The sequence below is a fragment of the Xenopus laevis genome, chromosome 4L (assembly GCF_017654675.1).
Source record: "Xenopus laevis strain J_2021 chromosome 4L, Xenopus_laevis_v10.1, whole genome shotgun sequence".
NCBI lineage: Eukaryota > Metazoa > Chordata > Amphibia > Anura > Pipidae > Xenopus > Xenopus laevis.
In genome coordinates this window covers 76041452-76055167 of record NC_054377.1, presented here as the reverse complement: position 1 = coordinate 76055167, position 13716 = coordinate 76041452, and the positions used below count along the sequence as shown (strand labels likewise).

The window sequence follows — 13716 nt, the reverse complement described above, 5'->3', positions numbered from 1 at the left end:
GTGAATTTTTCGGCGAAGCGAAACGGCGCAAATTCGCCCATCACTATTCCTCAGTGATGAGCAAAGATTTTTTGGAAAAAGCTTAATAGCTACAAATAACATTATAATAAATAGACCACCCAAGAATTCTTTGAGTCTACTACTTTTGAGCTCTTATGGGCCACAATACAATTAAGTGATTCTTTTGAGTGTGAGTTCTAGGTGTGGCCTGTTCTGCATATCAACTTCTGAAGTGTGTATGTTTCCCATGGTGTTGTCTAGATACTGTAGTGCTAAATATAATGTATGTCGGATCTCTGTGGATAATACATTTCATGCAAATTAATTAAAGTAGGAAAACAACTGAGTCTTTAACCTATAGACAAACTTCCCATTTACTACGATGGAAAGAATCATGAGTCCTAAGAGCCTGTAATCAACACAAAACACATTGAAGCATTTTTAGGGGTCCAAACATGGTATTTGCTTTTGAAATGTTGTTACTGTTGTAGGGGACTGATAAATGTATTCCCCTTTTAAATTGCATTCCCCTAAAGTGTGGCCACAGAAGGGCCCCTTAGTTATACAGGAGCTAGGCTCCTCTTCCTGGGTCAAAGCAAGACCCCTAGTTTTCCCAGGTTTAGCCACTAGATACCACTATGTTACAATATATAGGCTGAGCACACCTGTGTTCATGGTCCATTTCGCCAGTCCCCTTACCTGAGCAGGCAGGAATTTGTACTTGGAACCTAGACAGGTCAGGTCTAGTAAGTGATAGGCTACTCACTTTCATAGATCACTCTAGGGGTCTATGACTAACGAAAATTCGCCAGCGTGACATCATTTTGGGACTTCGCTGATTTACTAAGGGGCTCTGGCGTAACTTCGCTAGTGAAGGAGATTCACTAGTGTGGAGACTCTAGCGCTACTTCGCACTCTAATGGCAGGTAAATTTTTGTTTTGGTGAATAGACGTAACTGCGCATATTCACTAAGATGCAGATTTTAATGAACATAACCTCTTGCGCCAAACATGCCTTCGCCACCTCAGACCAGGCTAAGTGCAATCGAGTAGATAGGAGTTCCCCAAAAAAAATGGCGACTTTTCAGTTTTTCAGGGTGATAGACTGCAAAATATTGGGGGGGGGGTTTAGGGTACCCAGCTTCCCCCTATATTTCCTAACATATGGCACATTATTATCACAACTCTATTTTCTTTTATTAAGGTTTCTTGGGCTTGTGAAGTGTAATGTAGTTGCTGCAACATATACGTCCATTGAAATGTAACTTCCCGCCATATGCAAATTAGCCAACACTAGCGCAACTTCGATTTGCTTGCCAAATTAACTCTAGCAAAACTTCGCCAACGTTCGGCGCCCTGGATGCAACTTCGCATTTTAGTGAATTAGTGTTGTCCTACTGAATTTTCGCCTGGCGAAGTGTGGCGATGTGAGCGAAGCCGTCGCTGGCGAATTTCCGGAGGTTAGTGAATTTGCCCCTAGGAGTGTTAGGATAATTAGCTGAGCAGCACAAACTCCACAGAGAAGTGTTGAGTGGGACTAGGATCTGGGTACTAATTACGCAGAGCAGGGATTCAGGGGCCCATTCACTAAGTTCGAGTGAAGGAATAGAGGAAAAATAGTTCGATTTTCTAATGGTTTTTTTGGCTACTTCGACCATCGAATTGGCTACTTCGACCTTCGACTACGACCTTCGACTTCAAATCGAACGATTCGAACTAAAAATCGTTCGACTATTCGACAATTCGTTAATCAAAGTACTGTCTCTTTAAAAATTTCTTCAACCCCCTAGTTCGCCACCTAAAACCTACTGAGGCCAATGTTAGCCTATGGGGAAGGTCCCCATAGGCTTTCCAAGTTTTATCTGATCGAAGGATAATCCTTCGATCGATGGATTAAAATCCTTTGAAACGTTTGATTCAAAGGATTTAATTGTTCGATCGAACAATTATTCCTTCGATCATTCGATCGAAGGAATTTCACAAAATCCTTCAACTTCAATATTCAAAGTCGAAGGATTTTAATTCGGCAGTCGAATATCGAGGGTTAATTAACCCTCGATATTCGACCCTTGATACATCTGCCCCTAAGTGTCAGTTAGCCCCATTTAAGGAAAAGGCTGAAAACAGTGAGTACTGTGTATTTTCTCTCTTACCCTGTGTGGAATTATACTGACCATTGGTGCTGTGAATATATGCCTAGACCACTGCTGTTCTATGTTCCTGCTAATCTCTAATTGAACTCCTACGTGAATTATGTTCTTTAATAAATAAGTTATATGGAAGAACCACTGGCACCCATTACTCATTAATATTGCTGATTACAGTATATTACCCCCTGCCTGCAAATATTGGGCAAAAGCTACAAGTTAGAGTAACGGTGATACTCATTTTACTATAGCCTTACACTATGACGATACAATTGTGATAAATGACACTGCTTCAAATAGCAGCCCATCAAAATTGTGCACTAAGGGGCACAAAATCACAGCACAATTTTAGCAAAATCATGGTCGTGATTGTGCAAGATTGTGGAAAGTCTTAATTTACTAATTTAACAGAAGTTAACAGGAGGGCAACTGTAATTAACCTATTAGTAACACCTTTTACACTTAGTGAGTTATTTCTCTAAATTCACATTTGTTTAGTTTTAGAGGTTTTCTTTAAACCTCGACTAAACTCACATTTTAAAAAAGCATGTTTCTTTATTATTTAAAATCTGAATATAAAAAGAGCAAAGTGTGGAACAGGAGAACGAAAACCTCAAAATCCTCGTTTTTGGAAGAATTTACAATTACCAGAGGACAGCTCCCATTGACTTCTACATGACCTTAACAGCTTTTAGATGGTGAATTTAGCTTAGATGGTGAAGTTTAACATTAGTTTATCGCTATGGTGTTTCTTTCCCTTCCAATACACAATTTTTATTTGATTTGTGGAAAGGAAAAAAGGAAAAATGTTGATAAATCAGCCCCCACATGCCAGTTTGTGCATCACATTTTTAAATAAAAGGACTCTGATCAAGTCAGTAGCAGCAGCAGTAGCAAATATAATATAACATACAGTACCTGAAGAGTTTTTCCAAGTTACATCTATTTAACCATGTAAATTTCAGAAAATGTATCAAGGCATTTTAAAATCATATAAACATATGCCATGTTAATCAGAGAACCAGATGAGATAAAAAAACATTTGTGTCCCGGAGTAAAGTTTACTCCGCGATTAAATGGTGCTATAGCAACAGTGTGCTGTTTCCTTAGCACTTGTTTGCAAGCTGTGAATAATTGCTCAAGATATTTAAATTGCATGGATTCAATAAGGAAAGAAAAGCTATAAACGAAGTATGATTAATATGTTCTTTGTGAAAGTGTTATCTTTGTTCAATATTACATCCAAAGCACCACCTAAAACACACATAACACAAGATTACTGTTTCCTGGAAAGAATTACTGTAGTCATTGTTCAGAGCTAATGGCACCAGCCTAAGGTCTGTTTGTTTTGTTCTTGCATTTTGTTTTGACATGTTTAAGACAGGAGGGGCATTTTCAATGACCATTCCATTGCTTCAGTATCAGTCTGACATATTGTAATGGGGAGAGGGGGTTCAAGAGGGTATTTCTGAGTATTTAGACTGTAAGCTCTGCAGAACAGGCACCTTCTTACTTGGGTCTCTTTACACATGCCTATCTTACTAACCTCATGGTATATATTACACTATATTGTAGACATATGGGTCCCAAACAACTCAATTTTAACTAGCTCTCACAAAAAGGAATACTATCGCTTGTGGAGATGAAATACTGCAGCCAATCTACTATATGATTTGCCTATTTGTTCACTTATAAGTATGAACAACATATCTATATGAATATGATCTATTATCTGGAATGCTTTGGGCCTGGAATTTTCATGTTTCTTTCTGTGATGTGAAGCATTAAGTTTCCGAACTTCTGGCACCACTGGAGAAATCAGAAAGTTGGCTGAGGTGATGCCTAAAGATCAGTTAGCGTGAGTTTAGGTAAAATGCCTATTTACTCTCCTAGATACTCTTAGAAGTCTAGCTTGAAGGTCAGTTTGAGTCAGAATTGAGTGAGAAATGGCTAACACTAATGTTTACTGTAACATAGTTATAATATATGGGGGCCATGGCAAAATATGGATCCTCAAAGTTTCTAAAATAAGAGGCTTGTTTTTCTTCAAGCTTATGCTAGTTTAGCTGACGTATACAATGTCTTATCACAGAATTACTTGCTGTTTCTTTCTCTCCATTTTTATTATCACTATTATTACCACACACTATGCATGACTGTATGACCGCAATAGACTTTGCCTACATTTGTACTCTCTAAAAAAATAAACATAACAATATACTAAAGAAATGTTTGAATTCAGTACACAGTAATGGCTGGCTTCTGCTCTCTACACTATGTGAGTTGGAGTTGGTTTCCTTTCCAGCTTTTCCAATGAGGTTTTGGACTATCTGTGAACAATGCTCTTTACTTCTCTCTGACTTTGCTCATGATACCCTCCTTCCTTCAGTTACTCTGTTGTCAGGCTTTGACTCTGGCATCGTGGTGGTGTAAAATAATACCAATAGTATGATTTAACTCTGATGCATAAACCCTACATTAGGTATTGGAATCAAGTGACAGAAACTTGCATATTTCAGTGTCTTTCTTTGTATTGTATTTCTCACGCTTCCGTCTATGTATGTATTTGTCCAGCGTCTAGGTAAACACAAAAGGGCAAATTTACTTACCTACGAATTTTCACTTCAGGGAAACTTTGACATACTTCACGCAACTAGATATTATTTTGTGGCAAATACACAAACAGTATTTATCAAAATGCCAAGTCCTGCCAAGAGAATGCTGGTATACATTCACCAGCGATAATTCATCAGCGCAAATTCTTAGCGAATTTTCTTTAGTGTTACTTTCTTCCTAGTGAAACTTTGTAAACATACTAACGCTTACTTCAAATTAAATATGGTGGGTATATAAAGGAGAAATGTATGTATTTATTAGTGGTGTTGGTGAAATTGCTGGAAGTGGCCACTTATTATTAAAAATGTCCAAAGAAGCAAAATAAAGACAAAAAAGATCTTCTATTGTCCTAGACATGAGCCCATCCTAAACCTGTGGCATGAGCTTAAAATGGTTAAAAAAAAGTGTTAATAACATATATTTTTCTGAATGTACAACTTGTAAACATAATCCCACATTATAATAATTCTCCAGGTAAATCCTATAGAAAAGTTCACACTTTGATAAACTTGCAGATTAACGATTGTTCCCCTGGCAAAACAACGCAAAACTTCTCTAGCGCTGAGCTTTTTTGCCAGCGAATGGTCTTGCTCGCCTTTTAGTAAATTGCCGATGTCTCTGCGAATTGTCAATTTGGCAAATTCTCGCAATAAAAAGTGCTTTGCTCTTAAGTAAATTTGCCCCATTAAAAATGTGAAGTGGGGGATTTCCTTGGACGTAGCATTGTTAAGGAATCCTTACTTTAGATAGGGTGAGATATGCATAACATAGCAGATGCCCAAATAGATTATCATTATGTTTCATCTAGTATATATGAATTATTGCTCATTCTGCCTCATGTCACTGTTGCAAGTAATATCTGCCATGAGAATTGCTGCACCAGGATGACTTATACAATATGTATTGGGCATAGTAGGCCTTAGCACCAAGTAGGTAACTGGGAAATGGCAATTTTCACTGTGGAATAATAAAGCCCTTAAGGATTCCTAATTAGCTTCCCTGGAAAAAGTCATCACCTTTCTAACAACCAGTTCTTGCATATTCATCCTCTGATGCATATTGATTTATAGTTTTCCTTGAGGTAATATTGCTCCAACACCTTTTCTGCACTGCTTGGATACGTTTGTATTAGACAAAATGGTCAACGGAAAGGAAGGATATCTACTTGAAAAGGGTTTACACACATTTAGTATAGAAGCCTGATTTTAGTAATTCCTATAAAATTAATTTAGTCACTACTGGTCTATACAAGCCACAATGCATACATTTAGTATAGAAGCCTGATTTTAGTAATTCCTGTACAATTAATTTAGTCACTACTGGTCTATACAAGCCACAGTGCAAAATGACTGCTTACCAGCCATCCAGGGACAATGTTACTTTGAGCACTGCCCCCTACTTTAAATTGCCTTTTTTTATTCTTCAAGTATATTTATCAAGGCCTGTTCTTCTCATCATTATTATTAAACCTGATTGCCACGCAAATCATCTCTTCATCACGCATCTCACCCATGGGAACATTAAAGGCTAAATCTCAATTTGCTTACAGAGATGGAATTACCTGATGCATCTCAGCCAAGCTCTCATGTTCAGCACTCCATCATTAGCAATTATGCATTTTACTAATGGAGAGAGAGAACAGAGCGTGTATCTAGCATAACAATGAGTCCAACATGCACAGCTGGGAAGATGGAGAGGGGAATCATTTTACCAGCAAATTAAGTTTAAAAAAAAAGTTGTTCTACATGAACCTTTTAAATATGATCTACATTAAAATGTAAAATTAAAGTTTCTCAGAGTGCTCTTCCAGAACGTCTACAATTTAATTTTCTATTTTTTAGCTGTTTCAAAAATATTAGCAGGTATGATTTCAGCACTCTCATAGCTGTTGTACTAGGGTTAACTGAAAAGGCATGCTATGTCTCCAGTAAGATGCTACTCTTCAGATTGCACACTGGGCTTTTACAGCAGTTCTCACAACCATAGAGAAAGAGCTGTTTCTCTCTAGTCCAACAGTTTTTAAAAAAAAAAAAAAAAACACCCCACTTCCCAATATTGGAATCAGCAATCAGACATTAACATGATTTTTTTTACTCAGTTACCTCTATAACAATCTTGATTTATATTAATACATAATCAAATAGGTAGCACAGCATATTGTTGTGATCAGAGTACAACCCATAGGCGGGGAGTGTAAAGTGTAAGCACAATACACAGTTGCAATATGTACCAGCAATATAAAGTACGCTATGTCTGTTGTTTGTGGTTCGCAATATGCAGTACTTGGGACACGGATCTTAGGGGTTATTTATGAAATCCTGTATCAAGTGCTAGAGAATTAAGGGGAGCATCCATTAAGTGCTCAGTTACAGAACACTACTAGTAGGGGATTTCAATGCAACCTGCGTTTTGCACCCACCTACTGTATGTGCCTTTCCTGAATGCAGATTTTTGCAGTACATAATGAAGCCCTGTCCCATGGCAGTTTGCACCTGCTTTTTTGCTACCCCATGCTAAGCAAATAAGCCCTCTTATGTGTTCCTGATGTTGCATTCTTTCATTCAGCTTTCTGTGCACAGATGTAATGAGTGCAGATTAGCTAAGAATAAAAGGTTGTTAGAACTACCGTAGCTGTCTTGTGTTGAATTCCTTTTCAAAAGTATTTAAAAGTTCTCTTCCAAATATATTAGACTCTTCTACCATCTTAGAAAAATGTTCCATGTGACCTGGGTTTTTATGTGCACACAGAAATCAAATTTAAAACATGTTGGACAGGCCATTTGTTGTAAGTGGCAGATTGTATATTTTGGTCTTGTGAATGCATAAATGAGTGGAGATCAATTTTAGTGGAGAACTAAACCCTAAATATGACTGTGGCTAAAATGCCATATTTTGTATAATGAACTTATTGCACAGCCTAAAGTTTCAGCTTCTCAATAGCAGCAATGATCCAGGACTTCAAACTTGTCACAGGGGGTCACCATCTTGGAAAGTGTCTGTGACATTCACATGCTCCGTGGGCTCTGAGCAGCTGTTGAGAAGCCAAGCTTAGGGGTTGTCACAGATTATCCAGCAGAAAATGAGGTTGGTCTGTAATATAAGATGATGCTACAGGGCTGATTATTAAATTCTGATGCTTATTGCACTGGTTTCTGTGCTGCCATGTAGTAATCATATGAATTCATTACTAATGAGCCTTATATTGTGACATATTCTATGTGTACTGTATATTGTGAGGATCAGTAAGTGACAGCAGCACAGAGCATGTGCAGTAAATCAGCAGAAAAGAAGATGGGGAGCTACTGGCACATTTTTGGAGACACAGATCTTTACTGCCTTAAGAGCTGTGGTTGCCTTGGGCTGATACAGAAGTCCAAAACATAATGTACAACCTTTCTAGCTACCTCTTTAGTAAGGCTTTAGTTCTCATTTAAAGAGCATCATAAAATATATCTGAATCATTTTTACGTGGGGACAATTTTTTTACTGTATTATCTGGAGCTATTATTGCTTGGAACAGGCTCAAGCAATAAATGACGCACATTTTGCAACCAGTGGTGTATAGATATATGGGTTCTGGTAGATCTCATGCAGTATTGAGGGTTAACATAACCCTAACTTGCCTACATTGTACTACTTTGAACACCCTAACCACGACAATACTGAAGCTGAGGAACCTCTGGATAACAGCGTTCACATATATTGCTATAACAATGTTAGCTATTAGTACAAAATAACCTGAGCCAGTGGCACAGCACATCTAAGGAGGTAGAGGTCCCTACAGTAAAGAAAGATTCAAGAGTTGGGTAAGAACCTCTGGTGGGATAGTATTCAAAGCAAACCTTCATATAAATGTAAATAAACATTTATTAGTGGTGAAAATTTGATTTAATTTACAGAAACTTCAGCTTAGCACAGACACAATATTTGTACACATTCCTGCTAATTGCCGCATAACTTCCTATACTAGATAAATAAATATCTATGTATTGTTCAAATTGGTTGCTCTTTAGATCGCGCAGGTTTTTAAAATTCCATCCACCAATACACAATGTCAGGCAGTGCATCTGGGTGATTAATGTTCAATAGAAGAACGTATGCAGCAAACACACCGATTGCATACAAATACAGACCCACACAGGAGATAAAGTGTGCCCTATTAATTAGAGCCTAGATTTTACAACATAAGCGGAATGGCATACAAGGCAATTTCAGGTGTTTTTGCCTGAATGTTTTGTAGCCATGGGAGGGGGACAACTATTCTCAAAATTGCTCAGCGTTCAGTATGAATAGAAATCACTGCCAAGCAACAGGTGCAAATTGCTTTAACATACATCATTGTGCAGCACTACAAGCCTGTCACAGAGCCTGAGCAGCAAAACACTCAAAATCTCCTCTGTCTCTCATCACCATAATGCTCCTACCATCTATCAATCTATCCATACCCACATTAGGTTCAGTTTCATCAAACAATGAAAATGCCTGTTTGTGAGTGTGTGAAAAAAAGAATCTTTGCAAGAAACCTACACAGACACAGGGAAGAATGTTTGAATTTATATCCCCCCCCCCTTTAGCTTAAAGGGGAAATATTGTGAAATTGAAAATTGAATATAAGCTTCCTCATACTGAAGTAAGAAACTTTCTAAATACAATCAATTAAAAAGTCTGCATTGTTTCTGAAACAATCAAGTTTATATTCACTATTCCTCTCTCAGCATCTGTTTCAGATTAATGATCCAATATATCTTATAGTGGGACTCCCTTTCCTAGCAGTTGTATTAGAGCTCACTCAATAAACTGATTCCAGGACAAATTATAACAAAATAACTGCCTTTTGCACAAATTCTGCATGTAGAGAGACATGGCGTCTGGTGATTTTAATAGAGTGAGCTCTAATACATCTTCTAGGCAAAAGGAGCCCCCCTATAAGATATATTGGATCATTCATCTGACACCCAACTCCTGAATGAAGACAGAATGAGGAGAAACAGATGCTGAGAGGAATAGTGAAGATAAACTTGATTATTTCAGAAACGATTGATTGTGTTTAGAAAGTTTCTTATTTCAGCATGCTGAGGCTAATATTACATTTTCATTTTCGCGATAGTTCCCCTTTAACAAAGATCATTCTCCAAAAAGCTCACTATCTGGCCTGCAAGCTTGTTGGTGAATAATAAGGCATAACTAAGTATGTTACTGCAGGTACAGCAAAATATTAATGGCATTTTCAGTTCCTGATTTACTAGTGCTTAATTTCCCATTTACAATGCAATGAAAATGTGCTTTTCATAGTAGTCCAATATATTTCTCCTTCATGGACTGATATAAGGGATCATTCACTGTCAGACAGCGTGGCAGGGTGCAACTTAAGGTGACAAATACTGTAATAGATATGGGGAGCACTACTTACACTCTTCAGGTGTTGTTACATATGGTAGTGCTATTCCTTAGACATATGGCAACGTCCACATTGAGCAAAATTTCACAGGAAAGGCAAGCATTTCACCACTTCTTGCTGTGCAAATAAACCTTTATTTTAGCCAGTTTTACCACTCCAAGTACAGAACAACGTTTTGGGGGGGTTTCACCTGACGAAGGGAGGTGCAAACCCCCCCGAAATGTTGTTCTGTACTTGAGTGGTAAAACTGGCTAAAATAAATGGTTATTTGCACAGCAAGAAGTGGTGAAGTACTTGCCTTTCCTGTAAAATTTTGCAACTTAAGGTGGTCATACACATAGAGATCCTCGTGTTTAGCAATTTCGCCAAATGAGCGGATCTCTGCCCACCTTGAGGTGGGTCAATAACGAGCTGATCCGATCTTGAGCCCTAGGGCACAACAATCAGATCATAATGTATAACATATGGGTGGTCAGATTGCAGGGCCGCATTAACGAACAGATGTGGTCCTGCAATCCTGGAATTTTAACCCTGACTGATCAACATCTGCCTCGACTTTCCGCCAGATATTGATCGAGGAAGCTCGCTGGAGGGCCTCACACATGGGCCAATAAGCTGTCAACTCGGTCTGTTGGCAGCTTTTATCGTCCTGTGTATGGCCACCTTTACTCCATAAATACAGCACTTTCTTTGTTCAGCACTGTATTCATGAGAGGGGGGCAGTGAGAGGCACATTGGAGTCCCCTCTCCCATCCCTTAGTTATCGCCAAGCTTGAGAATCATTTAGGCATCAATGCATATTAAGGAGTGCTGATAGGTATAGAATGAGAAGAACCATGTAATTATTGCCTGCCCTATAGCAGGAGGAAAGGCAGCAATGCCTGGTGCTTGCTATGGTGGTTGCACACAGCAAGACCCCAAATGCTAATGCTCTGAATGAGCACTAAGGGCTGTGATTTTGCACCACTTAGTGCTCTAGCACTCGTGCCCAGGCTCTTCTTAAATTATCCCTGTTGTTTGAATGTTAAGGACTCTGTCTGCCTTTAAACATGATGAATCAACAGAAAGTTACACCAGTGTACTTCTATAACATGGTTACTTTAGTTTAGATCAGATGCTATATTCCTTGGGCAGGCTATGACACTCAGGCTATGAGAGGGTCAGGGAGTCCTTTACCATTTATAATTAAACACTGCATTTCTGATTCATGGACAATATAAATTTCAGTGATGCACGATTGTCTACTAAATCTCAAAACAACATCTTAGCAATTAGTCTTCATTTAAGACCCTTTTTTTGCCATCTGTAGCTACTGTATTGATTATAAAAGCCCAACTCAAAAATAAGCAGTGCAACAAAAATGGGTGTCTGCTTCCTAATAATAACCTTGACAAACTAAAACAAATGACTATCTTGGAGTAGGTGCCCACAGACTCAGATTAAGGGCATATTAACCAAAGGATAAAAGTAGAGTTTACTGCAGTTCACTAGAGGGAATTTTTACAGCTCTCTGTTCACTTATATTGGAGTTTTAAGGGAATAGACCAGTGCAGCGTTTGTAGGGGCATTGGTTATCAAAGTGTGAAAACATAGCAAGTTGTGTGTTTTAATAAATATGACTCATAAAGTCAGTATTTCTTATATTTATATTATTTATTTCTAGAAATTTTAAGAAGCAAATTATTTCAAAATATGAAGTGCTTAGTCAGTATGCTTATGCTATAAATTTATTATGCAAGGAAGTGAAAAATATGCCCTATAGCAATCCAGATGTTCAAACTACAACTCCCACATCCCTCCAGCATATTCGGAGAGTTATAGTTCTGTAATGCTGTGAGAAAAAAAAGATTTCTCCCTTAACCAAGTACTGCGTTACAAGTGGTTCAGTATAGAGTAGGTAGCCATTTGCAAAGCAGGTGTTGCAAAACTACAACTCCCAGAATACTTATACCACCTGATTCATTGAAAGGGATGCTGGGAACCTTATCACTGGAAGTTGCAATCCCTGTAGTTAAGTAATTCTAGAAAATTTGTTTATCTCTAGTGTATTTCTTTTACCTGTATCGGAGAGTTATCAGAATATAACGTTTGGCAAATCAATGGCTACAGGTAGCAGGGCATAGTCACATAAGCATTTCATATGAGGAATGGAGGAACGTGGCAGCCTGGGCATTAGTCACTTACCCGACATATGGGTGGCTCATCTTTGCAGGTTGGCTCTTCAGACCTGCAGTGTCTAGCTTGCCTCTCCTCCTGCTATATATAGTTCAATATTGATAATCATCAGGCAAATGTGTTATTGCCAGGATCCAAGCCTTTATATCTCAGCCTAGTGCAGTAATGATGACAGCCCCGTTGCTAGGGTCAGCCACATAAAGATGCATGCTGAAGGGCGGGCTATGGGACTTAACAGCCAATAGTATTGAAAAGAAACCTTTATTCTACTCTTCATTGTGATCTGTCCAATGAACAGGAGGAATCCCAGCACCGTGCTAAGCACTGTCATTGATATGCTTGTGTTTCCTTGGAGCTGCAGTAGCCACAGGCAACAATGTAACCTTTACAGTGCTGTATAGACGTTCAAGCAATAGCATCCAGTCAGAAGCCTCTGCAGCTTTCTAGAGCTTGAGAAATTGACTGTCGTATTCGCTCACCCTGCTATTGCCTTATTTACAGGTAGGGTAATTGAAACAAGTAGAGAAAACGGTTTACTATAATTTCAACAGGCATACTTTATACTCTTTAAGAGTTTATATATATATATTTGTTCTGAAACCTACTAAATACAAAAAAAATATTCCCAAAGGAATCATTGTTTTTAATGACATTTGAGTAAATTTACATTTAGTTATTGTCTTGTTTTGTTTTCCCTGGCGAGTCGCTTCACAAATCCTTTCTTATTTTTTTCTATGTATTTTTTGTAATGCCAGATCACATAACAGGACTCAACACTAGGCTTGCCAACTGTGCGATTTTCACTAGGACAGGTGAAAATTTCCTGCATAGATTTCCCAATCCAGACAAGACTGTAACAAAAAAAGATACCGAAAACAGCCAATCACTGATCACTGTTTCATAAGCCCCTAACGTCACCGACCTGCCCACAGAACAACACTGCTTCGTCTCTGATGTCACCAACTCCAGTCCCGGCATTGCCCACCACTCCCCCAGCTGGGACTGAAGCAATTGAAAAGGTGGCAACCCTACTCAAGACCCTTTGATGGTCCTTACAATCTGCACCTATCACCAATATAGTGGTTTGGCCTGCTGATGCATTGCATGCAGGATGCGAAGTACAGGGAGCATAGATGAGGGAGCCCTGGAGGAAGTGGTACTTCCAGTGTTCCCTTAGTGCTTTGTGTTTACGTACACAGCTAATTAAATTCAGTGAAAATCACGCTAATGGGATGTTTCATGTATTGTTTTTCTGGAGGTCACACGGTCACACAATTTTGCAGTCTAATTGTCTAAGATCATAACCAACACATGAATCAACCACATGCCACTTGCACTGGTAAACTGCATGCTGGATGCGGCAAACAGTATTTTGTAAAT

The 13716-nt window shown here is 38.5% G+C and overlaps 1 protein-coding gene and 1 long non-coding RNA gene across 4 annotated transcripts in view; one reads left to right on the top strand and one right to left on the bottom strand.

Moving 5' to 3' along the window:
• erich3.L (glutamate rich 3 L homeolog) overlaps window positions 1-12503 on the bottom strand; it is a 58824-nt gene extending 46321 nt beyond the window's left edge. For all 3 annotated transcript variants that reach the window (XM_041590347.1, XM_018258191.2, XM_041590348.1), the window contains exon 1: window positions 12346-12503. In XM_041590347.1, coding sequence (XP_041446281.1) covers window positions 12346-12365 — 20 coding nt within the window. In that variant the 5' untranslated portion in view covers window positions 12366-12503. The remainder of the gene's footprint in view (window positions 1-12345) is intronic.
• A 117-nt stretch (window positions 12504-12620) lies between these two features.
• On the top strand, window positions 12621-13278 carry LOC121403040. Its single transcript, XR_005966999.1, has 2 exons — window positions 12621-12837; window positions 13092-13278. It is a non-coding gene; the product is annotated as an uncharacterized LOC121403040 (long non-coding RNA).
• The last annotated feature ends 438 nt before the right edge of the window (window positions 13279-13716 follow it).